Genomic DNA, 16,919 nt, shown 5'->3' with positions numbered 1-16,919 from the left:
CAGTCCCAGAGCTGGCCCCTTTTAGAAATGAACTAGCCGAGATATGGCTCTCTCTCAAACATAAGAAGATCCCTTGGCTGGTGTACATTAGGGCCGAAAGCATCAGGCTGGGCACCCCGGACTTGTGGGAAATGCCAGACACCTTTTGTCCTAGGGTACCCAAGCGAGAACTCCATGAGTTGATACGTAGGCAGAATTTTCAAACCCTTTTGAGCTCTGCAACCCTGGGTAGGTTGACCACTGAGTTCCTCTTGGTGAAACTGGATTTTAGGATGGAGGATTTTATGGATGCAATTGAACCCCCGTTGGCCAGGAAGTTGTATCTCCAGTTAAGGCATGGCACTTTGCCTATTAGGTCATTTACCAATAAATGGGCAAGGACTAATAATGAAATTTGCCCTGCCTGCGACTATAAAACTGAGAACATATCTCATGTCTTGTTCTTTTGTCCTCTTATTCAGTGATCAGAAAATGCTGGCTGACTCCAATCTGCAAGAACCTTAAATTTCTCCATTTTTCCCAAGCCTGCAGAACATTAACCTATGATACCCACCCCCCTATTGTATTTGCAGTATCTCGTTATCTTATAGGTATGTGGCGTAGGAGACAATCATTCTTAACCTGATATTTGTGTTATGAAATTATTTTGATCTTAAATTCTTTCGTGGTTGATAACTCTTAGTTTAACCTTCTTCTAATGTTCTATGTCTATTTAATGTATTATTTATATGTGCTGTTTTTGTATTTGCACTTTTATGGTCTTTTGACCGCAATAAAGTTATCAACTGACTGTTACTTCAGAGCACCAACTTGTCATCAACTACTGCACAAAAACTGCAAGAATCTTTAAGTACCCTGGGATGCCTCAATTCAGGGCACTTGTTCTAGGTGAATACTCTGTGTTAATCTTTTTTTAAAGCATGTGTCACACCGTGTACACTTGAAAGTGGCTGTTGCCAAGTTTATGTTATTGCTCCAGGTGTACAGGTGAAGCCATAAGAAATGGGGGTTGCGCAATCATTAAAAAAATGTTTATAAGTTTACCTAATTAAAATAAATGCTTACCGTTGCCCCACCCGCTTTGTCTCATAGGGTATGATAGCATGTACCCTGAGGCTTTTTGCAATTTGATGAGAAATGGATATGCCAAACAAGACTTGAATATTAATTAATTGCACCTATAGTGATGAGAGGGAGAGTCTGATCTGGAAACAAAACTGTTGATTTAGCAGTTTACTCACAGAAATGAAACACCCACTGGGGTTTGTATATAAAGGCTCAAAAATCCAGCCATTGCACCAGCTCCTTCTACTCTCCTACTCTGTGACAATTTGAAGGGCAGCAGTTCTTCGGGAGCATCATGTCTTACCTCCATCATAGTGCTAGTTCTAGTCGGGTTTCAATAGGTGGTGGTGGTGGGGCCAGCTTTGGTGGCTTCCAAGGCAGTGTTGGAGCAGGCGGAGGTTTCCAAGAGGGCTATGGTGGTGGACCTGGCGGGGGCTATCTCAGCAATGAGGGCCTCCTCTCTGCTGGGGAAAAGCAAACCATGCAAAACCTTAATGACCGCCTTGCTACCTACCTGGAGAAAGTCAAACAATTGGAAAGTGCCAACGTGGAGCTTGAGAACAAAATCAAGGAATGGTATGAAAAGCACCGTGCAGGATTAGTACCTCAAGACTACAGCAGATATTATCCAATAATTGCAGATCTTCAAAAAAAGGTAGGAAAGTGATTCTAGGCCAGTCATTATGCCCACCTGCTTTCCACCAATGCAGTCATTAAAACCATTAAAAACTTGGAATAAGGATATGCCCGATTAAATCATTGCTTGTTATTGCTGCATTGCAGTTGTTAATGCAGAAATTAATATATACTTTATAGGTTATTTACTTTTTAAAAATACGGGGGGGGTCGTCTCTCATGGTTTCCAGATAGGGCTTTTTATAGAGTACAGACACTTTCTTCTCCAGATGTGTATAAAATGTCACTCTCACTCTTTACTGCGTCACTGCAATTCATTTGAACCACACACCATATGTATGGACCCACACGTTCCTGGAATGAAACTGCGACTAAACGCTTGTAAAGACTGGATTATTAAGATCTTACCTGCTGTTTGTATAAGACTGAGCCAAAAGTCTAACATTATCATATTAATTTGTACATTTACAGTTATTGTAATTTTTTTTAAATGCAGATGCAGTTCCATTGGATTGAGGGTAGTGGGCAGTGCTGTGTAGCTCATTGCATGATTATCTGAGGTAAATGGCAAGCAAATTTGTGCGACTGCCTGGCTGTAAGATCACTGAGCCGTTCATTTGCTTCCAGGTGACTCCATGCATCACTATGTTTAAAGTCCCGGGCTGTCATTTAACACGTTCATGGAATCCACTCTTTCAGATGTAGTCTTGGTTTTCTTCAATAGAGTCAGTTTCACTGACATTGATTTTGTAAAGGGAAGACGAAACACGAATTCCTAGATTTACGAGTCCGCATTGTTGCTACTGATACTGGTGGTGCTTATATTATTAAACAAAAAAAGGAGCGAGGGAGCTGGGTACTATGTGCTTGCTCTAAATATCTGCAAAGATACTTCTTGTCATAAACGCTTTCATTATTTTTCAGGGAGATTATTGCATATTTTTTTCTGAAGGTCAAATTCATTGTCCTTTTTGAAATTACCCTTCATCTGATGTACCATGACCTTCCACTGTGACCATCTATTGTCTTCCAGATCATTGCTGCATCTACTGATAATGCCAGGATCGTCCTGCAAATCGACAATGCTAGACTGGCTGCTGAAGACTTCAAACTTAAGTAAGTCTATCAATTCCGGAATTCCACAGACAGAGCTGTCCGAATTCCAACGTATTCTTGCCTGTCCTCACCTCCCTTTCCGCAACGCCAGTCCATTATCATAGCCTTATCTTCAGTAGATGTCTTTACTGTAACAGCCTTTCGATTGTTGTGTCACAATGTGTGTTATCCCCCTTGATAGGATTATGACCGTTGCCACATGGGCGCTTTCTACCCTTGCCAGACACATCCAGACCTCCCCTTGTCTGGTAACCATGAATTACCGATCCCTTGAAACCTGAGGGCTTGAATTAGACCTCCATAGATGGCCCTACATCCATCAGGGTGGACATCTCCCCCCTACCCTGACCGGACTACCACCCACCATACTACAAGATCACAGTCGGGCCAGCAGTGATCCTGTGCCTCCAGAGTAGCCACTGCCACCACATCTTTTAAGCAGCCATGCAGAAAACCTTTGTAATTCAGAAAGACTCCTAAAGCAGCAGGATTTTGTTTCTAGAAAAACAAAATGCTAATAGGCCAAACACCCTGGGAGAAGAAGTCCCAGGGGTCATTACTTTTTCCCTGTTCATGACAGCTAGAAACAAGCATTGCTAATGCATCAGTTTCGCCTATGTGATTAATAAAGTGCTGTTTTCATCAATTATCGTCTGGGAGAAGGAAAGAGCTTCCTGACAGATAACATGGGAGTGGAGAGGATGTGGTGCAGTGAGCAGAGCTGCTGACTCGAGAGCTGGGGATCCCGGGTCGAGTCTCGACGGGGCCACTCAACATCCTGTGATTCTATGCAAATCACTTAATTTCTCGGGTGATAAATTGTTATATAAATATGCTGGAAGAGCATACGGCAAAACTAAATGGAAATATAGTTCCACCAAAGCGGAAGTTAACAGTATTTTGGCAGCAGGAAAGTGATATGATAAGCAGAGGAGGAAAAAGCATTGGTAAATGCAGGAAAATATGCTACAGCCAATAGAAATGGAGGAAAGGTAAGTGTCATGCACAGGAACCAATGAGAAAGCAGGAAAGAGAGGAGGCAGGATGTAAGTTCCTTTTAAGTTTATATTAAAAACAATAGATTTCTCAAGCACAGTGCAAACGCTGTGCAGGCGAAACCAAAAAAGGATATTAGAATGTCCACACTAAATAAGAAGTGTGGTATCATGCCCTTACCCTGACAACCCCTACTCCGTCTGGCAGTTGGAGTAAGTGTTCTGAAAGTGGAGCCAGCAGAGACACTGATATCGGCAACCTGATAGTAAGACTGACAAAGTAGAGCAGGCAGAACTGTGTTTGGAGGACAAGGCCCTCCGTCATGTTTGCGATGGAGTATCCGATCTGCCCTACTCTAAACCAGGCCAATAGTATTTCAAATAATCCATGGCTATGCTCCCACTTACAACACCTTACACACAATCACTAGATGTACTTACTGATGAAATCTGCTATTGGCAAAATTAAAACATTTTTTGTATCCTTAACGTACCTTGTGAGTCACAGAGATGTTTGCTCTTGAGATGAGAGCCCGATCACTGGACTTGGAAACTCTCAAACATCCAAATGACTGATTACCTCACTCCATCCACTCTTTTATCTCACCCTTTTCTCACACAAGGGTCATTTACTCCATGCATGCTTTTTTATCTCAATCACCGCTAATCACCTCACTCACCTTCTCACTATATCACCATCCAATCCGTACCATGCTTTGTGAAGCATGTATGTAAGAAATATGACCAATTCAAATACATTTCAAAAGAACAAATAGGGCAATGATGTCTACTTTGACTATCTGTATTTACTTTGATAGGCATTATCTATAAATTAAATTTTCCAGTCATTCCACTTGTGAAATAAACCTTAGACAAGAGACAAGCACAAGTTTAGGGTTAGCTCATTGACAAAAGCACAGAGATGGGTGACTTTCTTGAATTAATCTCATCAACTGAGATCTATTGGAAATGCATACTGAGGACTTAGATGAGGGTAGACGGAATGGAATGCTTTGCACTGTCTTCTCTGGATAGCTATGCTGTATAATTATATGCTCTAGAAATGTCTTCTGAATGTAGAACAGCTTCCCTTGTGTTTAAGATTAACACAATCTCATTACACAACTAACTTGATTATGCTACATTAAGGAGATTTGTTCTAATACCAGAAGACCAGCATATACGGCCATATGTATCATTCAAAATTGAGATCGCTGCGAATTTCGGCGTTTGCGATCTCAATTTAGCTTAGTGGGATGTAAGAAAAGGAAAACAGCCTCGCAAAATAAGGAATCGCAAAATTTGCGATTCCTTATTTTGCGATTGCATTTAAGGAATTGCAAATTGTGATTCCTTAAATGCAATGTAAGAGGCCCAGAAAAAGTGCAATTTGGCCTTAAGGAATCGCAAATTACCACTAACTTCAAGTTGGTTGTAATTTGCGAATTCTTTGAAAAATTCACTTTTTTGCATGTTTCAAAGTGCCATGTGCATGTTTCAAAGTGCCATGTGGCACCCATACATGCCCTGAGGGCATGTATGTGTGCCACAGGTGCGCACATGTACATTTCAGGGGTGCAACAGGGTGTCCTTTTGACACCCTGGCACCATTGAAATTGCATTCTCAATTTGCGATTCTCTCACATTGAGAATCGCAAATTGAGAATGTCTTCCCATTCCTTCCTATGGGCCACTAGGCCCATATAAATGAATGGTGAGGTATTCCTTGATTGCGAATTGTGAATTGCAATTTGCAATTCACAATTAAGGAATATTGAGAATCGCAAAATGCTATATATGTAGGATTTGCAAATATCTTGCAAATCCTACATATATAGCATTTTGCGATTCTCAAATAGCGATTCTCTAAAAATCGCTATTTGAGAATTGCAAAACCAAAGTTTCATACATAGGGCCCTTAGTGATATAAACCATTCTGAACAAATGTGGCAATTTACAGAACATTCCTAAAAATGCACTTGTCCTTGCATATTTAGATTTCAAGCAACATATTGTCACATGGCTCAACCATAAGAAAAAAATATTAAGAGTTTACATAGTGTCTACTACACACTCTATCTAGGGGAAATCACCTGGTTTTACCTAATCAGCCGTTCAGTGGTACTGGTTGAGAATGATACAAGTCATATGTGCTCCTCTTTCAGTTTACACACAGATGTTAGCAGCAGGTACATTTACCATAATATCAATCTGAACTGTGTTTCTTTACCTCACTGCAAAAATAATGAAACTATTATTTATCCTGAAGGATTTGGTAGACTTGAATTTCCCACAGTCATCTCTAACTTGCATGTTGGGAATTTTGTATGAAAATGATCTAGTATTTAAAGACCAAAACCGCCAGAAGTGTATTTAAAGAGAAATTCTATAACTCTCCAATAGAGGCATTTTATTTATCAGTCGCTTGTTATAGGTGTCACCAACAGTATCGTACTTCTACATCTTTTATTTTAAAAAAAGCATATGGATTTAGTTGTAAATTTGAAATGCCACAGGGCTTATGGCAATGTGCTGTTGCAATCTCTAATTTATCTGCTTGAAGCCTCAGTTGTAAGAACTTGCTCTTTCAGATGTGTTTTTTTTTTGTCCATTATTCACATACCTACTTATGTTTTTTCTCCAGGTACGAGAATGAGCTGTCCCTGCGCCACAGTGTAGAGGCTGACACCAACGTGCTTCGTAGGGTCCTGGATGAGTTGACCGTATCCAATTCTGACCTTGAGGGAGAAGTTGAGAGTCTAAGAGAGGAGCTGGCTGCCCTCAAGAAGAACCATGAAGAGGTAAAAGCAGTTGTTGTACTTCTAAAGAGACATGAAAGTGCTGGTATTGACATAGACGGAGTCTAAAATTTGTTTTCTGATTCATCAGAGTTTTTCCTTAATTGTGGATGTCTCTATTGGAAAAATCTTTGACAAAGATCTTCGTGATTTGGTTTGGAGCTTTTTTCAAAGACATGGCAGACAATATCATATGAGAAACTTAATTTTGCTAACCCCTGACAAGAAATGCGGTCAAGGGATATTTTAAATGTCTTAGGTGGGGAAATGCAGGAGAGTGTGAGTTTGCAATTAAGACAAAAATCTGAGCTGTGCAGGAACTGTGGGATGCCATGTTAGTTACACTTCCCTGCTGAAATTGGTGCTTTTGAACAAATCCTCCATCCCAGATCTAGCAGTTTACTAAGTGATTCAGAGAATTCTTGTTCGTTATCACAAGGTAAGTTGCAATAGGGATGTAGAGAATATTTGACACATTTCAACTATTTCTTACATTTTGCCTTGAAACAGTATGAATTATTACCATTTCTCAAGGCAGAGTCAAAATATACAAGGGAAAGGTGTGGCAGAAAGCAACTATTCACCTAACGCCAATGCACTGGCACACAGCTTATCATATCAGGTTTGCATTGCAAACCTGAGACATCTGAGAAGTGAACAGCATTACATTACTTGCTCCAAGAAGAACATATATTGTTATACTCTCAAGAAATGTAGGGTTGGTGGCACTGTTGTTTCTTAGGCTGTTGTATCATTGGCCAAGTTACAGGCATTTGTAAATGTGATGATGGGGTGGAGGGGATATCATGAAAGGGAGGACTAGCATTCACTTGAATAATTCAGTAATTTTCAGAACCCATGGTCCTACTGATGAAATCTTTGTTTGGCAGATGTACCATCTTGCTAGACCATAGTCAACCCCTCGCCACATCTTCTGCTTACTAGTGCCCGCGTCCTGTCACACCGGAGTCAGGTCCACATCCGGTCACACCGGAGTCAGGTCCACATACGGTCACACCGGAGTCAGGTCCACATCCGGTCACACCGGAGTCAGGCCCACATCCGGTCACACCGGAGTCAGGCCCGCATCCTGTCACACCGGAGTCAGGTCTTTTCCTTCACGAACATACCTGTTTCTAATCAAGCATCTGTTTTTCCCCTGCACTACATTATCTTCTCGCACATCACACCTCCATATGCTCCAGTAGATACCATTTCCACATTTGATGGTACTTAATTTACTAACCTCAAAAGAGTGAAAGGCAGAGTTGGTGCTGTAAAGCATTTTGAACGTCTGATTTGCCAGTGACACCAGATGTCAGAAGCAGGCAATGAATCTTAGCCGTTTCCCACAACTAGACTGTGTTTCCTTACCAGCACACCTCACAACCTTCTCACTGGACATTTGCACTTCCTTTTTGTAGACAATAGCCATCCCCGCGAAGAACATTCTTAAACCTTAGATGAATTCAAACCATTGTCCTTATGTCAAGCCTCTCTCCCCTACCATTCCTGTTCTTTTTATTCTGGCATTTCAATCATTAAGTCAGACAAAATAATTCACAGGCTCCTGTCAAAATGCCAAAAATATGTCCTTAGGGTTATGCCTAGTATGTCACTTAAAAAGGAAAAAGAGAATGCTATAATTTAGAAACAATATGTACTCATATCCCCTCTGGAAAAGTAGATGCTGCTACCAACCAGTAAGGACATTGTGCTCTATAGGAGTGTTTGATGTGTGGTAATCCAGAGATACCAATGACGGGGTTATGGTTATGATTTGTTTTATTGAAAGCAAACATGGATGCGAATTAGTGGCGACTAGGGATGGCAGCTGTAACTACAGAATAACCCATTGGTACCCCTGGCACTACTCTTGGAATCAGTGGTCTCAGGGATAAAAAATAATGGGAGCAAGAAAGTAAATATAGTTCAAAGAACCATGTTTGTGTTTGAAGTGCACAATCATTGCCTCTTTCATCTCAACTCACAGGCTAAGACGAGGCTCTTGAGGGGCCCACGGTGGGAAACTGGCAACACTTGAAATGCTAATGGGGATCAAATGATGCATGATGTCACTTCTGTTACGATTGGCATTTTGGTGAATTGACTTCTATGAAAGCAACTATATAAAGAGCACAGAAGGTGACTGTTCCGTGTAGTCTTTCAAACTCATGCATTCCTGCCTGTGATTTATGCCCTTGATATGTTGCTACTCCTCCTGCAGGAAATGAAGGCACTCATGGGAACCCAAGGGCAACTCAGCGTCGAGATGAATGCAGCGCCAGGCATCAACCTGCTGAAGCTCCTCGGTGACATGCGAAGCCAGTATGAGGAGATGGCAGAAAAGAATCACCGGGATGCCGAAGCAAATTTCCTGGAAGCGGTGAGGAGGGGAGATAAACTCCTTAGTGCATGTCTTGCAGGGTGTGGGATAGGGCGGACTGAACTATGGGAAACCTAGATATTGCCTAACCAACTAATGTTCCCTGAAATGCCCATAAATGATGTTGCCAAGTAAGTCCCAACCCAGACTCTATGTGAATTATCACCTAGTCTACTCAGGGCTTACCAGCCATTCTGAGTTCCCACAGACTGGTCCATTCTGATGCCTTGGGTGTGGGAGGATGTGTGTTCTAAATACAGTTTAGCATATGGTCCCTGTCTGTAATGACCGGGACCATTGAAAGAGGATGAAATGGAATGCACCATAGATAACTACCACTGGCGGAGGGTAATTCAAGCAGTTCATCCATCAGTGTTTGTGATGTGTAGACATGTGACTTACACCCACACCCATGCTGTCTCTTAGAGCAATGCCATCAAGCAAGAAATCTCTGCCGGGGTTGAGCAGGTGCAGTCGAGCAAGAGTCAGATTTACGACCTGAAACGTTCCCTCCAGGCCTTGGAAATTGAATTGCAGGCAGCTCTGGCAATGGTAAGTTGTGTCAATTATTCCAGTTCTTTCTAAAGATACTTCAAGGGCGCAAGATCTTTCCAAGCATATAAGGTGCCCCATTTCTCCTGGAAGAGCTTTAAGAACAGGAAAACGATGAAAGCACCATTTATATAGCACATAGGTCATTCTCAACAAAATGAAGGCAGATACATAAGTGCCATGTTTCCTAGGTCCTTGAGTGGGTAGCTGGTCCAGTCCAGTTTATTTCTTTGTATTCTGGAACTTGTAGTTCTGGTTTTATAATGGGATAAAATGTGCCTACAAGTCTTGGAATGTAAAGAAACATTCTGGACTGGAGCAGCTCATGACGCTTGGAAACGGGATATTTGGCAGGGCTGCACTTATCAGTATTAGTGAGAACACTATCACTGAATTGGCTTTAAATCTCATTTTTTGCAATCTCAAAAACAAGCCAATTTGTCTTTGGAATCAGGCGTTGATCTGCCAATCTGGATGTGACATATAGTAGCCAACTACTGAGTGTTACCATTAATTGATCGACTGATTGCATTGACAGAGCTCAAGCAGCTACATCCTTAGAAGTGTACCAGCGCTTAAGGTAGATTAAAGAAGCAGGATGCATGAGCTATCTTATCAGGGGAGGGACAGAGTAGCATTACCAACAAATTTCCTAACCTAAGGTCAAACATATTGGTCTTCACCAATTTCCTAGACGGCATCAGCTTCGTTTGTAGGCCAATGATTGGAGGTAGGGAATTCCAAATTCTAGCTGTGAGAACTACCAGACTACGTTGTCCTGGCCTGAGTTGGAAGATCTCAGTGCTCTGCCAAGAATATACAATGAAAAAATGGCATTCACGTATGTCTTGGGATTTACCTGATATATGGTTTTATGAAAGAGCGAAAGCGCTTTCAATAAACCTCTTTCGTAAACAGGCAGCCAATGTCATTTGTCTAAATATGCAGTATTAGACACATTGCTTTTCAGGCCTACAACTTGCCTAGCAGCAACGTACGGCAGGAGTTGGAGGCAATGGATAAGATATTTAGGCCCATCCACTAGAGGAGAATTTCAATAGTACTTGCGAGAGATGATAAGTGGCTGCTCATATCTCTTCTAGCGGACTTAGGTGTGTAAGGCAAGAACCTATCTAGAACATACAATAATCTGAAACTGGTGGTACATACATTTTCCACACCGGCCTCAAAATTGAAGTCTGTCTATTCCCACACCCCAGTTGCGTGCTGGAGGCACTGGCACGGGGAAATCTCCAATCTCCTTCAGCCACCATTTGGCGGTCCACTTAGCATCAGGCCAGAACACTACAACCCCAGTTTTACCCTCATTAAGAGAGAAGGAATTAGTGTGCATCCAATGTGCCACCTTGCTCAGGTACATGTTGAAGTAGTGGGCTGGCTCCTTTATTTACCATCTAGTCTGACAATCAATGACATGACATCAGCATAGGTCTGAAAAGAGATTCCAAAGTGTTCTAGCAACTGAGTCAAGGGCCATTAACAGCTCCAAAAGGGAAACTAATAAATGTTTGTAAATTATATAAATGTCAGGACTAAGCCCAACTTCCAGGCACAAACAAAACTATACATATGCATAAACTATAAACTATACTAAGAATCATACAAGAAATCAAAACATAGTTCCAGTGCTTAAACAAACCTTTCCTAAATTATGGGACACAACTCTCTCAATAATAGCGTGAGGGTAAAGACGAATTGGAGAGTAAGCAAGCAGTCCTTATGTCCAATATTTCAGTGTCTACTGCATGAAAAAGCAATATATATGTTCTAAATGATAGGAAATGAGAGTTGGAATCTATTCAACATGCTCCCATGCTGCCCTAATAGCAACTTGGACTCTTCTCGGGCTTAGGCAGTAATCTCTCAGGTCGCAAACGTCTACTGCATGTGTTCAATTGGCATATGCCTGTTTTTCAATCCCAATCCAAGGCAGGCTTGGTACATTTTCACACCTCAACATACCTGATTGCAGTATATTACTCTGAACTTGGGGCAGGGTTATAGGCCAGACCCATTCTTCATCATGCTCAGACATACAACCCAGTGCCACCTAGAACGCACTCCATTACCATGTGTCACCTGCCCTTCTTGTCTTGTTTACCGGCAGAAACAATCCCTTGAAGCCAGCTTGGCAGAAACAGAAGGCAACTACTGTGCCCAGCTGGCACATCTTCAAGTAAAGATCAGTCAAGTAGAGGAGGAGCTCGCGCAAATCAAGGGAGAGATGGAGAACAATATGGCAGAGTACGAGCAACTCCTGGACATCAAGAGCCGGCTGGAGAGGGAGATTGAGACCTACCGGCGCCTGCTGGACGGTCAGGGCAGGTAAGAAGATGGCAAATCCTGAACACCTACACTTTGGAAATATTTTGGTTCCAGGCAAATACCTTTACCCGGGGTGCCATTGCAGGGAAGAGAGGAACCCTAATTCGCCCAAAAAAGTGACACAGGAAAGCCCTTGGCAAAAACCTTACTTGAAACCACTATTGACACTAGACATGAAACATTGCTTGTAGAATGATGATAAACCAAGTCTCATGTGTATGTATGTTGTTTCCTTTCAGTGGCTATATCGAACAACAGCCCAAGAGTTATGGCTCTCACTCATCTAAAGGTAAGTGTCCCCTCTTTTTGCATTGTGATAATGGCTAGATATGACAGTGGTGGGTTCTATTGCCATAATCCCACCTGTTTGCAGTTCTGCCTGGTATAATAAAGCCTCACTGCCAAAGGATTTGTATGGGACATTTAGCTCCACAGTGGCAGCAGTAGTTCTTGCCATCCCACCAGATACCAAAGACTGGTCCTGCACTGCCTAGCGTCTCAATATATACATTAGAAAGCACAGAGGTGGCATTGCTCAAGCAGGCCTAATCCAGGAAGGAAATTAAGGGTGAATTTTCTCCATTCATCGCATTTTGTGGCATTAACCCTCCCACAATACAACATGCTACACTCATCTAGTTGTTTTACCTTTTGCAAGGTAACCTCTGGCACCTATTACCAACTTTAAAACCTAAAGTTATCATTGTAAGCGGCTGTCTTGTTCCACTTTCCTTTTCACCGACAGTGCTAGAGTCACATGTTGCATTGCTGCTTTATGATGATATGTTGGCATGAGTTCTATGCATGAAATAAAAAAGTTATAAATGCCTGTTTAGCACTTGAAATGTGTCACTGAATAAAAAGGATGGAAAAAATAGAAATTATATAATGATTGGATGATCCTGGGATTTTGGTTTGAGGATTATTTACTGCCCCATAAACGTGTTGGAAAAACCTCCTCTTGAAGAGCGAAACATGCATTTTATTACTGCCTGATTAAAATACTCCCTCTTAGAATTAGAATTCCCTTTTTCATCATAAATGAATAAATTAACTTGCAACCACCAACTGTTGGCAGAGTCTTGGACTCAAACCATCTGATGCAGTAGAGGCCCCACTCTCTCTCCTTCTTTTATCATACACTAGGGTACTTTTTCCCTCAAGCACACACACACTCACTCCTTTTTGCCATGGAGAGTTGCCTAACTATGGGGTGGAGAAAAGCTGACTCCGGAGAGGGCCAGATGACCAAGATATGTTGAGACGGTCATCTTGATCTAGGCTTGGTAGAACCAGAGGTCAGTATGGTCACATGACAGAAAAGGACCAATGATTGAATGTTCACATATGGTACATGCAGCAATAACAGGATACTTACATGAGAAATATTGGTCATTATTAGAATCTTTACCTGCATGTCTACAAATATTTTGCACATGTACCAAATAGAATATAAAGGCGGCAATGCACATGCATCAACTATCGAGTTCACATGAAGCTCATTCGCCATCAGGAGAGCCTTCTCGTGAGTTACTTACACCACTGTCTCTATATTTAGCGCATTAACACACGGTGCATGCACCAACTAGAACATTTACAGGAATCATATGCATTAATTAGGATGTTCCCATGTGGCACATGCACCAAAGGTCATATTTATATGATGCACAAACACCAATGACAATAGTCACATGACATATATGCACCAACTAGAAAATGACCATGAGGCACTTGCTCTACACAAGACCCTTCATAGGAGGCACTTTCACTCACTAGTCAATCAATCAATCAATCAATCAATCACATAATTGGTAAAGCGCACTACATACCCGTGAGGATTTCAAGGTGCTGGGGGGGGGGGGGTGGGAGGGGGCGGGGGTGCTGCTGCTATTGCTCAAAGAGCCAGGTCTTGAGTTGTCTCCTGAAGGTCAGCAGGTCTTCGGTCTGTCGCAGGTAGAAGGGGAGGGTGTTTCAGGTCTTGGCGGCGCGATGGGAGAAGGACCTGCCTCCGGAAGTTGTTCTCCAGATGCGTGGGACCGTGGCCAGGGTGTGGTCAGCGGAGCGGAGATTCCTGTTGGGTACGTAGAAGGAGAGTCGACTGTTGAGATAGGCTGGGCCGGTTTTGTGGAGTGCTTTTTGTGTGTGGATCAGAAGCCTGAAGGGGATTCTTTTGTCGACGGGGAGCCAGTGCAGGTTCCTCAGGTGGGGGGTGATGTGGTCGCGGCGCGGGACGTCGAGGATCAGGTGTGCGGAGGCATTCTGGATTCTCTGTAGTCTGCTGATGAGCTTGGACGAGGCTCCGGCGTAGAGGGCGTTTCCGTAGTCGAGTCTGCTGCTGACTAGGGCCTGGGTGACTGTTTTCCTCGTGTTGGTCGGAATCCATCTGTAGATCTTGCCGAGCATGCGGAGGGTGTTGAAACAGGTGGAGGAGACTGCGTTGACTTGTTTGGTCATGGAGAGTTTTGAGTCGAGGATGACTCCCAGGTTGCGTGCGTGGTCGGTGGGGGCCGGGGGGGGGACCCCAGTGATGTGGCCCACCAGGAGTCGTCCCATGCGGAGGGGTTGGATCCGAGTATGAGGATTTCTGTCTTGTCTGTGTTCAGTTTGAGGCGGCTGTCCTCCATTCAGTCGGCGACGGCCTTCATTCCCTGGTGGAGGTTGGATTTGGCGGTGAGGGGATCCTTTGTGAGGGAGAGGATCAGCTGAGTGTCGTCGGCGTGGGAGAATATGTGGAGGTCGTGCTGTCGGGCGATGCGTTCTAGTGGTGCCATGTAGACGTTGAACAGTGTCGGGCTGAGGGAGGATCCTTGAGGGACGCCACAGATGATCTCGGAGGCCTTGGATCGAAACGGGGGGAGGCGGACTCTCTGCGTTCTGCCGGAGAGGAAGGAGGTGGTCCAGTCCAGGGCCTTGTTAGGGATCCCTGCGTCGTCCCTTCTCAAGAGGCACATGCATCAATTTAAACTTATCAACCATGAGGAACATGCACCAATATTAGCATGTTCGAAGGAGTGGCGTGTAGCAATTTTAGCATGATCTGCAGAGGCGCTACATCAGCAAAGCGAACATTCCAATGTGGCCGCACATGCACTAGTGCCACGTGAGGTATATGCACCCACTAGATTGTTCACCCAAGACAGATGTATACAAATTTTAATTTTCACATGGGACATATGCACTAAGTAGAATGTTTCCCTCAGGCAGGGCACTAACATTGGCAAGGTTACAAAAAGGAAAAAAACATACATCAAATAATGACATAAAGCATATGTACTGACGTCACTATGTATAAGATAAATGCACCACCACAAGAACAGCAATAGTGGACAAGCACTATATAACAATTTTCAATACTATCTTCACATATGGGACATGCACCAGCCTAAAAGTGCTCACAAATGAGACATATGTAATTGTTCACGTTAGGGGCGAACGTCTAGAATAAATGCCTCAAATAATACAAATGCCGACGATGCATGAAAATTAAAGTGTAGTCTTATTATTAGAATGTGTGTATGAGGCACATTTTCAATGTTAAACCATTCACAAGATACATGCACCAAAATTAGGAAATTCACAAAGGGACATTTACATGAGGAACAGACATACCTTATGATTACTTTTGACCAGTTTAATTCTGAGCTATTTTTTTTTTTGTTAAATGAAACCGTTCGGGCCCGATTTAGAAAGCTATTTCCCTACCTATGTTTAATTTAGGTACAAAAATTGATGCAATGGAGATGACAAAATCTAATGCCTGATTTGTGAAATGAGATCAGAATGCCATACTTTATCTAACATGTCCACCACCCTCTCTAACATTTATGCACTATTTTTTCTCTAAAGCTATACTACCTGCATTTCATTGTTCACCTCTTCATTTCTTGTTTCAACCCCAGATCCAGTTAGAAGCCGCGTTGTGAAGACCATCGTCCAGGAAGTGGTTGATGGCAGAGTAGTCTCACAAGAGGAGAAACAAAGTGAACAGAAACAATAGACAGAAGCTGGGTCTATGCTTATGGAACCGCTAATCTACCAGGAAACCTACAACAAGATGCCCAAACATGAGGAGGAACACCTTCCATAATACTACCCCTCACGTTCTTCTGCTTTTCCTAGGGGGGTTTCATCAAACATAGCCATAGAATGTTTTGGACAATTCAACACACAAAGCAACACAACACCAGCATCCCACGTATACAAGCAAACGAGGAGACACCCACATTGAATGAGAGGATACCTAAGAAAACCAAGAGGGCGCCCAAGATGTTCATCACGTGGCTTGGCATTGACCAAGGACGAGCGTTCTTACTTTGACAATAAATAGCCAATTTTTGGTTACTAACCTTCAAAAACGTAGGTCAATGAAGAGCATTTTATATGCCATATCCCTTGCAAATTTACCTTTGGAGACAGCACAAATTGCCACCTCCGCAGGGGCATCGGCTGGGAAGTAGGGCTGGTCACTGTGCCAAGGCTCTTTCTTTGGGTTTTCATCTCTGACCTTTTACCTATCCTTGCAAGAAAATACAAATCTCTGTTTCTGTTCTATTATTATTCAATAAACTATCTTTTTGAATGCTAAATCAAAGTGTATATTTTCTGTTACTAAATGTGTAGAAAACACTTGCCCAACTTTGCTATTCATTTATTGAAAAGATTTAATTTCATTATATTCTCTTGCAGTTCGTTTGAATGGAATCTAAGGTGGACTGAACTTAGGTTTAGAAAATTGTTTCCCGAATTTTCCATTGATGAAGCAGTCAAAGAGTATATGCTCAGCCTAGGAGGACATGTGGCAGAGTGTCCCTCATCCAACCACAGGTCTCATCCTCTTGAGTGCAGTCCATGCACCGCAGGCTCATGTACAGAATGAGTACACTCAATTCTCTTCAAGGTTTTATGCTTACTGACATACCAAAAACAATTCTGCACAGATTTTACATTACTCATAAACAACGTTTGCATGAACACCTAGACTTTTACAATAGTTTACATGGCTAAGGTTTAACCAGCAGAAGAATA

At 42.5% G+C, this 16,919-nt stretch overlaps 1 protein-coding gene across 1 annotated transcript; it reads left to right on the top strand.

Moving 5' to 3' along the window:
* The first annotated feature begins 1,287 nt into the window (after positions 1 to 1,287).
* Positions 1,288 to 16,485, top strand: LOC146870237 (keratin, type I cytoskeletal 12-like). Its single transcript, XM_085631245.1, has 8 exons — positions 1,288 to 1,720; positions 2,735 to 2,817; positions 6,457 to 6,613; positions 8,838 to 8,996; positions 9,423 to 9,548; positions 11,677 to 11,894; positions 12,134 to 12,183; positions 15,794 to 16,485. The coding sequence occupies exons 1-8, from the start codon at positions 1,361 to 1,363 to the stop codon at positions 15,889 to 15,891; spliced, it is 1,251 nt and encodes a 416-aa protein (XP_085487371.1). The 5' UTR covers positions 1,288 to 1,360; the 3' UTR covers positions 15,892 to 16,485.
* The last annotated feature ends 434 nt before the right edge of the window (positions 16,486 to 16,919 follow it).

Source organism: Triturus cristatus, chromosome 1_1, assembly GCF_964204655.1.
Source record: "Triturus cristatus chromosome 1_1, aTriCri1.1, whole genome shotgun sequence".
NCBI classification, from domain to species: Eukaryota; Metazoa; Chordata; class Amphibia; order Caudata; family Salamandridae; genus Triturus; species Triturus cristatus.
This window is presented reverse-complemented; position numbering and strand designations above follow the sequence as displayed.